The 15140-nt window shown below is 43.1% G+C and overlaps 1 protein-coding gene across 1 annotated transcript in view; it reads left to right on the forward strand.

The window, feature by feature from the left end:
* Nucleotides 1-15140, forward strand: part of maml2 (mastermind like transcriptional coactivator 2) — a 34013-nt gene extending 18873 nt beyond the window's left edge. The window contains exons 2-5 of the mRNA XM_070969825.1: nt 7240-8448; nt 13171-13335; nt 13451-13559; nt 13647-15140. Coding sequence (XP_070825926.1) covers nt 7240-8448; nt 13171-13335; nt 13451-13559; nt 13647-14491 — 2328 coding nt within the window. The 3' untranslated portion in view covers nt 14492-15140. The remainder of the gene's footprint in view (nt 1-7239; nt 8449-13170; nt 13336-13450; nt 13560-13646) is intronic.

The following is a 15140-nucleotide window of genomic DNA, read 5'->3' on the forward strand; positions in this document are numbered from 1 at the left end:
TAATGTAATAAATAGCTAATCCTAACATCTTGGATTGTTGACTTGAAGATTTTTCTTTCGTTTTTTTTTTTTTTTTGCTCACACTGACCTCTTGTATCTGCAGTGATTGATAATTTCTTATTCTTAAGCCTTTGCCGTTAAGAATCCTTTAATGTTCTGATTTATGTTAACCTTCCCACACCTTCAAGCAGTTTCCCAGCCTGAAAATGGTTTCTTACCTCCTGCTTCGCACATTTAAAGGAATAGTTTGGGTTTTTTGAAGTGGGGTTGAATGAGGTAATTACCCACAGTCACTGTATTATGGCCCCCAGTTTGCAGACGCACCAGTAGGAAGCTAAGCAATGTACTGCCGTGCCATCAATTCGAGTGTAAGCTATATTTTGCATATTTTCACTGCTTTTCCCTGCCGTCAGACAGCCCTGTGTGACGGGAAACTGAAGCCGTAACTGTATGCTATGTTCTAAATGTAGCATACACTTAAACTGATATTGATTGTTTTAGGTGGACCTTTTTTTTAGGCGGCTGAAGTACGTTTTGCTGCTGCCTCCCTCCACAGCTGTACATTGCGTTTCTTCCTATACCGGTACTCCTGCTGCTTTTCCAAACCAGGCCCATGCCGAACGCTATATACTCTCTAGGTAATGTACTGACTATGGATAAGTAGCTCATACAACCCCACCTCAAAAAAAACCCAAACTATCTCTTCAACAGACACAGCACACATATACCAATTTAAAGAAACCCGTCGTGATGGATCGTAGATCCTACATCATGTCCTTTCATTTTAGCACTTCAGATGTGGATGGGAACAGTAAGAGTTGATAGAGGGTGTTTCCAGCACATAGAGTGTTAGACCAATGAGAATTTAAGCCTGTGTCACCACTTAATTAAACCCTTTGCTCCATAACAGCAGCTCAGCCGATACGCAGTCGGCGGAAAGGCGCTGTATGGCTGTCTGTGACTGGTTAAATGGCGGGATGTCTTCCTGCTCATCATCTTTCTCTCTTTTACAATTATTAAATGAAGACAAAGGTGGCAGTTGTCTTGTCTAATAGGAAACATTATGCTGTGGCCACAGCGTTAGATCGTGATGTGAAAGCTAAACCTGGAAACGATTTTTCAGATTGCTCTTTGTGTTGTGGCCTGTTATTTGAACAGATCCTTTAGTTTAAATCATTTATTGAAGGGATCCCTTTTACTCTGGAAGCTACAGTGATGTGTGCTGCACGGGATTGCTCCTTAGTCCGGGGAGCCCTCGGTTCTCCTCAGTAAATGTCTCTGTGGTTAAGAATGACATGTAGATGAGAGGTGACAGCAGTGTCAGGAGCTCTGTGAGCCACATGGCCATTGGTGATGTGATGTGACGGCTTGTCACTGCGATGTTGGTGACCTATGGTACGTCTGCAGTGGCGTGCTCTAGCTGGTGCTGCGGTGATGTCTTGACAGAGCCTGCCTTCCCCCTCCTAGATACACTCACGCACCCATATTTGTTCCCAGGATCACTTCACTGCTATCCTCCATCCTGGGAATCTGAGGGAGAGGAAGCACAGATTTCGAACCCTTGCACCTTACAAGAGAATATACTCAGGGAATATTACACACAATAGGCCATTTAAATTACCTGGATAGATCAAGAATAATTTGTTTTTTAGATAATTAAACAAGATATGAGGTATTTGTATTGAAAATCAGTATGACTCAAACTATCCAAGAGCAGCTTTGCATACCTTGTCCACTCACCTTCAGTTCAGGACCCTCATGACTGTAATGGGTGTGCATTGATCAGTGACTGCAGAGCTTTGCTTGTGTCACGGAAATTTATAGTGTCATTGTCTTCTGATTCTGCCCTATAGCTAGGTGCACAGTGTGGTTCTTCATATTTTCTGCTTCTCACCTTGCGTTTCCTAACAGGTGTGAAATCAAAGCGAAGCTGTGGGATTCGGCCTTCCACTTTTAATTCTCAGCAGATTGAGGCAGAGAAGGTAACCCTCTAGGCTAGGAAGATAGACAGAGCTGTGAATGGATAAAAGGAATACTGTGTATTAATTAAATGACAACTGTTAGCCTCCTTACGTGAGAAATGTGGGATGTTTTGTGACACATGTGGCTGTTTGTACAAATACGATCATTGAATTTTTGCAGTGTCTCTCAACCCAACAAGCTCAGAGGTCCATTTGCAAATAACTGGCTGAATGTTGCAATAAACTCATGTTTTGAAGTGGCCCCATTATTCTCTTCAGGGTCTGAAGCATATCTTCTGAGCTGCCTCCTCCTGCCTCCTTTAACCTCTGTGATAGCACGTTGAACTCATGAGCTTGACTCTGAACAAAGGGCATGCCAAAGCAAGGGCTGATTGGAATGCTGGCTTTTAATCTGTGCATTTGGATGAAGAAGAGCTGATATTTGAATGGGAAGTGTCTCCAAAAGGGTTTTTTATATGTGTGCAAGCTGCCTTTTATTAAAATAGCAAGTTTCTCCATGGAATGTTGGAGCTGAGCTACATTAACTGTTAAAAAAAATCTGCCTTCAGTAAACATAATGGATGATTTCTCTTCAAAGGAGCTCTTATCATCTCTTCCCATTTCCCAGAGGCTGCCACAAAGCTGCCTCTCCTTTTTTTCCTTGCTGCTGCTCATCCTTCTCTCCTGCCTGCTCTCTGGAGGGCAGCCTCAATCTAATACAACTGTGTCAGGAAGTGTGGGGATGCAAAGTGCTGATGAGCCAAAAGTAGCCCATCTCTGCAGTGTGCTGCTTCGTCCCAACACGCGCCAGCCTGATTAGGGAAGCACACCATGAACCTATGCTCACATCCCTGCGCAACCTTATGGCACATGCCCTGTAGAAACCGATTAAATATGCCTCTTTTGTTGAGGGAATATGAGTTATATTCCAAATGTTCTGTTTGAGAGAGAATGTGAAAAGCCTAGATTTTATAATTTGCTGTGTGAAAAAGGATAAAGCCTACTGATGTTATCATTTTGTCAGCCACTGATTTACCCACCAAAACGTGCTGAAAATTGTTTTAATTTAATGCTAAAAGTAATTGCCAAGATCTCCAAGAGGAAGCTAATTTGTTGACTAAACCTTGCTTCAGTAGATATGTAGTTCAGCATTTCCTGCCGGATTGTCATAACCACACACCATATAAACTGGTGTGGCATATTTTTTTTAGATATAATTTCAGTTATAATTGCTTGTTGCTGCCTCAGTGCACCCCTCAAAGTGATATGATTTCTTTTATTCTTAGTGCTCTGCAAATATTGCCTTTAGATTAAATCTAAAGTCAACCTGAAAAGCTGGGATTAAAAAAGAAAACAGTTTACAGGAAAGACAAAGCACAATCTGACGCCCCCCCTTGCCTGATTTGACTGAAGCTATAAATTTCCTTGTGAATGTACATACAGTCTCAGCCACAGCTTCCTTACCTTCCTTTAAATAAGACAAAATTTCAAGTTAACCAGGATCTTCTTTTCAATTTCTCTGGATATACTATTATGGCTTACAGCTTTAGACAGCGAGTAGAAAACCTATAATTAAACTCAGCCCTCTCCACTTTCTCAGCATTCTGCGAGCAGATAGCTGAATTTTGTATGACAGCTGATCATTGGCGCTATTCTTTGGGCTCTTGTTTCTTATCTGGCTATAAACGAGCTGAAATCCCCTCTTGCAACAGTATGCAACCTGCAGAACCGCATAAATATTATGTCTCCCTAGGAACACAATAGTCATATTTATTCCTTTATTTTGGGACTTTCTTTCCATGTCAAATGCCGAGAGGAAGGTTTCTAACTCTCGCAGGAGTGGATTGCAACATGTTTCAGGGCTCTGGTGAATAGATTAAAGGCTGGCGAGCTCGATCTTTTGTTGAGCCGCACTCTCATACTCAAACACAAAACCCTCGAACGCTCTCAAACCTATATATCCTTCAAGCATGCGTGGCTCTGAGGGCTGTGCCACAGGATTGACAGATTGTACCAGGAGGCTTGGTGTTGCATCCCTGTGATGGCTCACCCGGAGCCCCATCCACAGTGCTCAGCATCACCACACTGCTCAGCTTGACACACGAGCTAGCAGCCCTGCAGCTCTCAGGAATAGATAGCTTCTGTTGACAGGGCCAAGGTCAGGTTCCTCACTGCCCCAGTAAAACGGCATCAATAAGCTGCATTGAAAAGGTTATTCTCAAAAATCCAATCTATTCTTGATTCGCTTATTAAAATGATTTCCAGGGAGATTATGTCTACAGGTTGTACAATTAAAGTGGATAAAGTAGAATGGGTGGATGCCATAGAAAAGTACATCCTGTTAAAATCTTTAAAAGCAGTGAAATAATGTTCATTCCTGTTTAAATGAGAAATTTTCTAACTTCTAGCAAAATAGATTCTTTTGTTGTTTTGTATTGATAAAAATCTTAAATGAACATTCTGCTTGCTGGTAATGTAGACCTTTACTGTTGTTGAATTACATTTTGACAACACAAAAAGAGCATAAGCACTCATGCTTTCATGTCTAAAATCATCAGTATATAATGCATACGTTTGAACCTCTCATGTAGCAGGAGTCACTTTCAAAGTGATTCAGAGCTTCTAAGCTCATTAAATGTTAATCAAAAAATCTATTTTCAGATCACTTGGAGATCTGTCATGAGGATTTCAGGACAGCTAGGAGGCCATTGCTTCTGAGTACTGAGCACTGAAAGAACAGGATGGTCTTTTATTTGTTGGAAATGTAAGAAAAAAAAATAAGCGTTAGAGCTTCGATGTTAGTCCTTCTTACCCAACTGCAGGTTGTATCAGTATGCACACATAACAGTGATTTTACCTTTCGCAAAGTCTTGAGAAGCTTCAGAGAACTGCTCTTGACTAGAGACCATTTTCAAATGGCACAGAGGCAGTAGTGAGGCAACCCTGTCTCACAATGGCTTTTTGCAACCATCCACTTTCCTTTCCATTATTCATGATGTGTTTTCTCAGACAGTGCCTTGAACCATGAGGAGTACTCCTGTCTGTCTTCTCCAGAAACAGCCCTGTGGAACGAGAGAACGTGTGCATGAGCTGCACACACTGGAAGGCCTGTTTTCATCTGCATTTGGAGAAAAACAGATGTCCACTATTCTGTGGAGAGGCACCATGTTTAACAGTCTGCATCTCACAGAAGATGGCAAAAAAGGGAGCTGGAGACATTCTGTAGATGAACTTAGGGAGCATTTCCAAATTAAAATTGAATGTGTCACTATAATTACATTACCATCATTATATCCAGTGTTTTTTTATTTACATTTTCAAATAGCAGGGAGTCTGTAAATGCACCTACAATATTTTTGAAATTGGGTTATGCCTCCAGCTGCAGTACAGTACAAATTGGTCACTCTTGCTTGACTTTGACATTCGTCGCATCCCAACTGCCTTTCTGTCTTTGGCTGAACGCAGTTGGTTTTTCCTCTGCTGCCTTCACACTGGTCGTTGTTATGCAGCTCAAACAAGTTTCAAGTGTTGATTTTCCTGCTGTAATAATAAAAATAATCCCAATGGTTAGAAAATCAATCTGTTTGCAATCATGCTTTTGAAAATAGTCTGCAGTAATATTAAGTAGAACAGTTTCTGATCAGGCTAAATGCAAAGCCACTGTATGATATTCTGAACAGAATTGATCATTTCAGTGTCCCTCCCCCCTCTCAGTGCTACACCACCACCACCAACATAATCATCATCATCCACCCACATCCATTCAATATGTTGAAATGCACACACACACACACACACACACACACACACACACACACACACACACACACACACACACACACACACACACACACACACACACACACTTATTAGCTTTAATAAAGGAGGCTTGGTGAGTCACAGAGATATTTGTGCCTTGATTAAAATGTGAGGATGTATCTCTGAGCAATTGTTAAGAGCATTAGCACAAGTAATACAGACACGAACAGAGTAGAAATGTAGTGAACTGCAGGATTCACTCCAAACCCTCAGGCTATGAATCATCTTAATCTAATGTGTGCCAGCAGGTGGAAAATGACTCAAATTTGTTCCCACAGTGAAATATGCAACACACTGATACTCTTCTCCTGTGTTCAGGTTGGTGTACAATCAGAGCCATTTTGTTTTTTCCATGCAGGCACCACATTAAAACATGGTCAGATAATCAGTCATTTTAATGTGTATGTGTGCCTGAGATCGCCACTGGATAGACCATATCTTTCTCAGTGGATTGTCGTTAGAAACTCTATTATTTTGTTGACGTGATGATCTCAGTTCCTGAAAATATAAATAATCTAAACAACAAAAGTCATTTTGTTAGGCTTTTTAATGCTTCAGTTTCATGGAGTGTTACTGAGAGGTTAGAGTTGTGAGTCATGGCTATGTGCTTATTACTTTAAATGAAGACATGCATGGGGATAGGACAAAAGGAAGTCAGGCATCTGCACCGGCATGTTAAGCAGAATCTCAGCCGCAAAGGTGAAACTCCGCTATCTAACGAAGCACAATGGAAGAAAATATAATGTATGCAGATGAGGGAAACAAAGACCCTATTCTTCTCTCTGTGGTCTGTCAGCTGTATCAGATTCCTAGCTATCTTCTCAGCCCATGCTCTGCGCTCAAACTACATTATATCAAAACATTTTTCTCAATGGTTCAGCAGCGTTTGCCTCATCGCTGCATTGCAAGTGTCAAAAGAAAATTACATATGAAAGCTTTGAATGTTTCATCTGAATGTATCGGCTTGATCTTACAAAATGATGCGACTGGACTCATTTATGTCAAAATACAGAATTTGAGACTTGGAGTCGAACCTTATTCTACTAAATGAAAACACTGTCTATTAATAAAAGCAATTTTCCTAAATTTCACAAGTTGGTCAAGTGTACAGCATCTACAGGCCTTGGAGCAAATTGTGAAATTGGATTAATTTACATGGTGATACTTTGAGCTGGATGTAGAATTTAATGCACCCATCCTCAGAAGTATCACCATGATTTAAATTGGCTCACAAGACTGCTTCTAAATCAAGTGGAATAATTAAAGTCTTGATATGAAAATGTTTTCTTTAGGGTTAGTTTTCTATTGAAATTCAGCTCTGTTACCATGGAGGTTTTTTTTGTGAAACACTTAACCGGTAAATAAATTAATGAAATGAAGGTGAGGTGAAGGTACCAAGTCATTGAAATCTTTCTGTTTTCTAAATGTTTTTAAAATTCCTTTCTGTTGTGTTTTGCAGCTTCAAGGATCTTTGCGAAGGAAGATTGAGGGACATGCACCAGGACACACACCAAAGCAGAACGGGCTCTCCTGTGGTTTCTCTGGATCAGACTTTAAGAGGGTCCGCGTGGATACCGCTGGTCTGGGACATGGGCCCTGCAACCACAGCTTAACCCAGTCTCATTCTCTACAAGGGTCCTCAAGCATGGGCATGCAGAGGAAGAATTACATGATGCCCCATGGAGCGGGGTCAGACATATTCAACATGACCCTGAAGGAAATGAAAAAAGAGCCCACTGAGGTCCAGTCTTGTGGCCAGTCAAACACAGAGATGATTTTTGACTTCAAAGATGAAGGTGGTGGCCAGATTGACCCTGAGCTCCAGGATCTCTTTGATGAGCTGACAAAGACAGTGCCCACGCTGAATGACCTGGAGTTTGAGAAGATGCTGAAGCAGGACGATACGTTCGGGTTGGAGCTAGGTCGGCCAAGCTCGGCAGGAGCAGCGGCCAGTCTGTGTTCCCCAATGGAGAAGCCGATAAAGATGGAGCACTCCCCAGATTTTGGCCAGGTTCATGGTGGCTCGCCGCAGCTTCGACCAGCTTCAGCAGGGCCCTCTTTCACATTGACCAGTACCTCTTCTACCACCACGTCACAGAAAGCTAATACTCAGGCAGGGCAGCCCAGAACCATGCCCTGCTGGCCGGAAATATCTCACGCAGAGCAGCTGAAGCAGATGGCAGCAAACCAGCAGCAGCCGAGCTCTCTGCTCCATCACCACCACCAAACGCCACCTGCGGGATTGACCAGCTGGACTCCTGCCATGAGCTCCACCAGCGCCTTCCCCCAGGACAAGGTCTCCAGCCCAGCCCCACTCAGCCAGCAGAGGATTGGCTCCCAGAGTAAAGGGATCAATAACTGCCTCTTCAAGTCAAATGGCCACAGTGGCCCCCATCATTTAGACATGAAGGTTCTCAGCACAAAGCCCACGTTGCACTTCAGCCCCAAAGCCCCCCATTCTGCCAGCCAGCCCATGCCCATCATGACAAGCTCAGTGAACAAGACTTCAGCCCATCAGCAGCAGCAACAGTCGCCATCGACCAGTCAGAACCAACCACATTCAGCTCTCCATTTCCAGAACCAACAGATCTCCACATCAGGGGCTCTCTGTCTGCAACCCAAGTCTGTTCCCGCAGGGCTGCCCTTCAAGCTGTCCCAGCAGCGACAGGTAAGGCCTCTCCCCACTATTCCTTTACACGGGATTGCTCTTGAAAACCTTGTATCTCCAAATGTTTCAGAACAGTTTGGCCTTGTGTTTAATAACGGTTTGAACCATACCCAAAGGGCCTTGAAAGGCTGTTTCACAAGGTCAGGCAAGTGGAATGGATCCAACTAAACATTTAAAACACTGAGACTGTGGCTACAAGGTCTTCAGGTGTGTATCTGCCATCATGTGTGTAATTATGAGTCAGCTTAATGACACTGGAATTACAAGGTTTTCACGCAACATGTGCTGACAGTGTACTATCATATGTGATAGTAAACATACAATACAAAATAGTGCCATGACTTAAATGTACATTTTTGACTAATTACAAAGAGTTTCATTCCCATTTCTTCTTTTCCTGTTTGTGTATTTTATTACACTCCACATGCAAAGTAAATAATGTAGGATAACCATTTCCTGCTGAAGCTATATTAACATGATACACAGCAGTTAGACTCACTGTCTCTTTAGTCTTCCTCATCAATCGGTTTCCTCAGTTTGCTCGCAGCAGCCAACCTGCTGTCTGAAACAGCAACAATGCAGTGCTGTTTGTTTTGGGATTTTATTCTCATTGTTCTCGCTGCTGCCTTTGCTGTTGTGACTCCCTTGAATATGTATTTCCCCTGAAAGTGTTTTGACGATGACACAGATTGCCAGAGCATGGTAGATTAACATGCAGGACTTCTAATTTCTCTGCTTGTCATGGTGGCTCCCCGTCAGGGCGCAGATATGCACAGCGGGATTTGCTAATTGGAGGTTGTTAGCTACAAGGGACAAGTGGTGGAAAATGACAGTAATCTGCTTAGCCTGGTGCCGGAGGTTGAATCACTGATTTGTTATGATTGGGGAGATTTAGACCGTCCCCTCTTTCATTTTTGCGCTAACAGTATCTGTAGCTGTCTTTGTGTGAAATGATAATGCGAGCCACACAAGAGAGCTCTCATAACCTCTACAGATCAAGGGAAGTGCTTCAGTGAGTGGGAGAGGGCGGGAGGAGAGAGGGGGGGAGTTATACAGACATGGAAGTAAACAAGGTACGATGACAAATGCATCGTCACACATGGGTAAAGCAGATCCAGTTTTACCACTATACCATAGAGCTGTTTACACTCAAAACATATGGCCGTGCATGTGGTTTTAAAACTTAGTCGAAGTCCCATTAAAACATATTCCTCATCAGAAGCTTTCTATGAACGTATGAGGCATTGACATTATTAGTAGTAGCGTTAGCAGTAATAAGCACTAATGATATTTAGGTAGCGCATTTAAAACATAAATTAGAAGCAATAAAAGCGGTGCATAATTAAAAATTACAGTCGTGAGAATGAAGGAGGGAGAGAATTAGAAGAGCTGGATTTCAAATAATGAAAAAGGCTTAAATGGATTTTGCTAAATTATTTAGAAAAAGTTAACTTTTCCAAAGCCTGGAGCGCCTGAAAGTAAAAGCTCAGTCACCTCTGGTCTTTAAAATGCTGAGGACATGCGGCTGCGCTTGAGTTCATTAAGGGTAACAGTTTGGTGAGACAGCTTTCCCAAGGACATTGTGTTTTAATGTGCCGTTTGTTTGAACAAATGAAATATGCAAATGTGAAGCTGGGGATATGATAGTGTAGGAGTTGTGAAGAAGAAACAAGAGCCACCTCGTAATTTAAGGGTTTAAAAAAGGCCGATAATGGTGTTTGTCTTTTGCAGCCAGCATGGACAGGGTTAAAAGTCCAGCTAATGAGGAAGGGACAGCTCACAGAGAGGAGAAAAGAGTTTAGTCTCTTCCCACAGTGAATTGAATTAGTAATGCCAGAGAAATAAAGGTCCTGAAAGAGTGCCCTGATCCCCTGTGTAACACCAGCAACTAGCAGTAGGCTTCCTCCCACTGAGTGTAGCTGAAGACCTCTTTTAAAACAGCCAGAGATGTGAGCTCCGGGGTTTGTTTGAAACTTCTTACAGTTTAATAACCGGCCGCTGAGTCAAACATGTCAAAATTCAAATCCACCACTCTGTAACTCTCTCACACAGACAATCTCACTCACTTTAAGTATGGATACGTTCTCCGGCAGCATACGCTAATGCATTATGAAACCTGAGTTACTGTGGTTGGTGGGCAATGCTATTTCAAGGACAAAATTTAGTGTTGGTAGTCCCATCAGTAGTGCAGCTGTGCTGTGTGTTTAAGCTAAAGAAAGAAAAAGGGACTTTTTTTAGTCCCTGACAGTGTAAACAGCAAAAAGAAAGACGATCCTGGTGCATTAAAAATTATTACTGGGCTTTGTTTTTTATAATTTCTGATATAACTCCAATTTCTGCCTCTATAGAAATATTGCTTTCTTGGTTTAGTGTTGGTTTTAAGAGAAAGGGCGTGGAAATTTCTGGTAATAAATGCCACACAGTCATCCATGCAGGTGCAGAAAGGACTATTTTCAGGAAATATTGAAACTAAATGGGTTTTCTGACACAAACGAAGGTGTTTGAGCTATTCACTCCCCAGCTTTTATTTACACGATGGGAACTGGGCCTGCTGTAATGAAAGGCCTCCTTTCAGAGTTTTGCCTTTGTGGATGTTTGACTTTTGCCCCCTTTGTATCAGTACACTAATGTATGTTTGTGTTTCTAATTATATCCAAACATTTACACTCAGATTTACATTTACAGCATCTTATCGAGAATGACTTAGTAGTTCTGCTCAGAGTAAGACAACACTGTTATTTCAAGTGAAGACAGACATTTGGCAGCAATTTCATCATCCCAGTGATTAACTTCAGCTACAGATTTCCATTTAAATACTTACACTAAAGCTTGCACCTTGCTTTGTGCAGAATAGAGCACGCTTCCTAGTGGAAATACACAAACCCAAATTACAACTACAACTTAGGATGAAGGTTTGCTTGCAGTAAATAATGAGTCAACTTTTGTTGATGTTCTTGTGGCACCACATCCCTCAGTCAGGATAAGAGCAGGGCCATGGGGGTCGAGCCTACCGGGTCACTCCAGCAGTGCTGTGAAGGGAGTGCTTGTTTCCTGGGAAAGGGAGCTGCAGCCAAGTCCAGATGCCGAGGCGCTCCCCAGGGACAGCGTCATGAGTCCAGACTGGAGGAAGTGCAGTGTGAGAGCCGGCAAGGCTGGGCCTGGATCACTGTCAGCTGCCTGCACTGCCGCAGGATGGGAGTCTAAATCACTCTGCTCCTTCTCTGAGGCCTGAGCCACATGTGGTATTCATTTACAACAAGCTTGTGAAGAATGAGAGGGGGGAAAAAACATGGAAAACAGCTTTATGACACATCAGGATGACAGAGAGGATTACTCAGTTGTACATGCTAAAACACCCCTGGTTTGGTTTTTCTTACAACAAAGATGGAACAAGCGCTGTGCAGTGTACCTCTCCTCTGCAGGGAAAACGTCTGTGATGGTCACAGTTTCTCACAGTCTCCATAACTGGATACAGTGAATCAAAGCCAGTGACTCCGCTTTCGAGAGTAACAGGAGAAACCACTGTTTTGATGTGTTAGTCCCCGTGCTGCCTCATTGCCATGCTTGGTTTGCTGTGTGGGTTGAACTCAGGCAGAGAAGGCGAATATTAGCTCGTGAAATGGCTCCTGATGAGTTTCAGCTCCCCTCGTTCTCTGATCCCGTCTGGTCAGTTCTCCACATTTCAGCACCATTCATTAGCATTCACGCACACACTTACATGTATACATCCCTCCATTTTTTCAGCTTTTCTCGAGGGGACCACAAAGTCACCACCCTGTTAGAGATTGATCCTCTGCAAAGAATCTGTCCTCTAAGTAATAGCTTCTGCTAAATGCGCTGTTGGATTTCTAATCCATTACACCCTCGGAAACATTTTAAGTCAACACAATGACCGACATTGTATACACAGGGCATGTTGACTTGCACATTTACCTCTTTCATGACAAATGCTTGCACTTGGTTGAAGTTTGAGCGTAATGAGAGTGTCCTTGTATCCACAAGAAAGACGGGTTTCACTTGGAGAGCTTGACCTGTCTGCACAGCTGCCTAAAAAAGCTAAAAAATGTGTACAGCAAGGACATACAACGTCTCAAACAGCCATGATGGTGAAAACTTATCAGCGAGAGCATACGTTCCAGACAAGACTTCAAACAAAATGCTAGTTTGAATATCTCAATGTCATTTGAGTGCTGCCGACTACAACGTTTTAATCAGTGTGATAGTGTCAGGAGCATAATGGGTTTCTAGTGGATGGAATTCCTCCTTGCCAAACACAACACAGTGATCAGTGAAGGAGAGCTTATTAAATGGAGGTAGTCATGGTGCTGGCGCTTAACTCCCCATTGGCACACATTTCCTGCTGTCTCAGGGATTCTTTCCACTCTCTTTAGACACAATTATCAAGGGAGAAGCAGGCCTTGAGGAGGGCTCGCACTACTCCTTCCAAAAAAAGCCTCCCTCCAAGTCTCCCTTTTTCATCTGCAGAGGGAGTAGCCTTGACCACATTCTGGAGGCTGAATAGCATCTTTGAAACGGATCTATGATATCTTGTCACGTCTTGCCCTCTAGTGGTCAAATTGTATTATTGCATTGCTTTGGTTTTGTGTTTTTCTACAGCAGCTGTCTCGACGCTTGGCTCAAATCTTCAGGCTCTTACGAATGTAAAAATTAAGTAGCGCCGCTGACACGAACGTAAAACCATCATGTGCATCTTTTTCTCAGGGTGTTCCTCCTGGTCCAAGACTGCCCACCAACGGAAGCTTAGGAGTCATGTCAGCCCAGTCGCAGCCACGGCCCCCAGCTCCCAACAACCAGCAGAAAGGCCCGGCCAAAACTCAGGCCATGCAGAGGCAGCTCAACCAACAACAGCACGCCATCAGCAATTCAGTAAGCCACATCTCCATCACACAGCTTTCACCAGTTAATAAGATGTTCAGACTGCGAGAATTGAGTATTGATTGATCAAATAATCAGTATTCACAACGTTGTGTTTCCTTTTCAGGACAAAGACAATACACACGATCAGTTCAGTCGTCATCTCACAAGACCGCCGCCTGATTACAAGCAGTCGCGGAGTATGGTGGGAGTTCAGCAAGGAAACATCTTTGCAGGTGTTGTGCATTTCTGATGAGTCAGGAGTGTTTTAAAAGATGACCAGACGCCATAATTGTAATCAGTTTTTCTTGGTGTCTCTTTAGGTCAAAACGCCGCCCAGGCTTCCAGCAACAGCCCTGAGAATGAACTGCAGTCCATGACTTGTCACCTCCCGAGTAGGTCTGGTTCAAAGATGAGTCCTTCACCATCGGACCGCAGGTTTGGCATCGGCACCGACTGTCACCCGAGTTCTTGCATCGGCCAATTCCAGCAGCATAACAATCAGAATCGAATTGGACTAAATCAAAATAAAGCCAGGTTCCTGGGGCCAAACACGCACGGAAACTCTTTTGGGATGAACAGCGTATCAGGCGTGCAGCACCCGAGAACAGCAGCTGACCTGCATTCCTCAGGGGTGCCGGGACAGGGACTCGGAGGGTTGATGAAAAGCGTCAACATGGGCTGGGGCTCAGCCAACAAGCAAGTGACAGCTGGACTCAATGTTAGGCGGCTACCCAATCCGCTCCAGTCTCAGGGTGCGCAGCTGGACATGCCAAACCACCCGTACCAACAGAGACACATCGGCCCTCCCAACCAGGTAGCACCAGACATGGGGATGCTCCCTCATAACCCTTCGATAAGAGACACAGGCCCGAGACCAGGCCAGCCAATGATGGGATCTCCATCAGCAGTGGGAAACCTGAACCAGGCCTCTCCTGAACAGAGGGTACCAGCGGGAAACTTTGCAGAGCCCAGTCCCAGCACCAGCAGCTACCAGAACAACCGGGCCAACCGTCTGACCTTTGACTTCCTCCCCGAGGGAGACAACACAGTACCAGGGATCAACACGGACTCAGACTTCATAGACTCCCTGCTCAAGTCTGGCTCTGGGAATGATGATTGGATGAAAGATATAAATTTGGATGAGATTCTGGGCAGTCACTCGTGAATTTGGGTCACATTGCTAAAAACTGACCCGCAGCTGAAATTACAGAGGTTATGGATGAAAGACGTAAGGGGTAACATTTTTAAAATAATGTTAAAAAAAAGGAATTTTATAAACTCATATTATTTGTTATCCAAGTATACTGTATTGTTTTGTATTGTATTTACTGTGAAAGGAATTTGTGTTCTGTCCTTAGTACTCAGCATATTTTATTCCTGGTATATTGGCCAACAGTCTGTTTTTCTTTGCAGTCACCGTTTCGTGGTCTCCTCGTCATACTTATGCTGTCGTGCTGTCGTATAGGATGAAAAAACCAAATTCACACTGTGAAAAGAAAACATTGCTGTGTTGCTTTCAAGTTCATCTTGGTATTCCAAGTTAAGTTTCTAAATCTGCATCCACTATTTAGCATGAAGCGGCATTTACCTTGAGACGTTTTGCTTCCGTACACACAGAGAATCTCGCCACAACAGATGTTTTCTTACTTATCGTTCAAGCTTTTCCATCTGTGGTAGTTTCTGATGCAATTCAAATGATGTAACCTTTAGTTTTTTTTCCATGTGATATTTAATAATTATTGGGATAGTAATGATACATTATAATACATGTAATTAATAAAATTGATTTGAATAAATGAATACATAAAAACGGG

Source organism: Chaetodon trifascialis, chromosome 9 (assembly GCF_039877785.1).
Source record: "Chaetodon trifascialis isolate fChaTrf1 chromosome 9, fChaTrf1.hap1, whole genome shotgun sequence".
NCBI lineage: Eukaryota > Metazoa > Chordata > Actinopteri > Chaetodontiformes > Chaetodontidae > Chaetodon > Chaetodon trifascialis.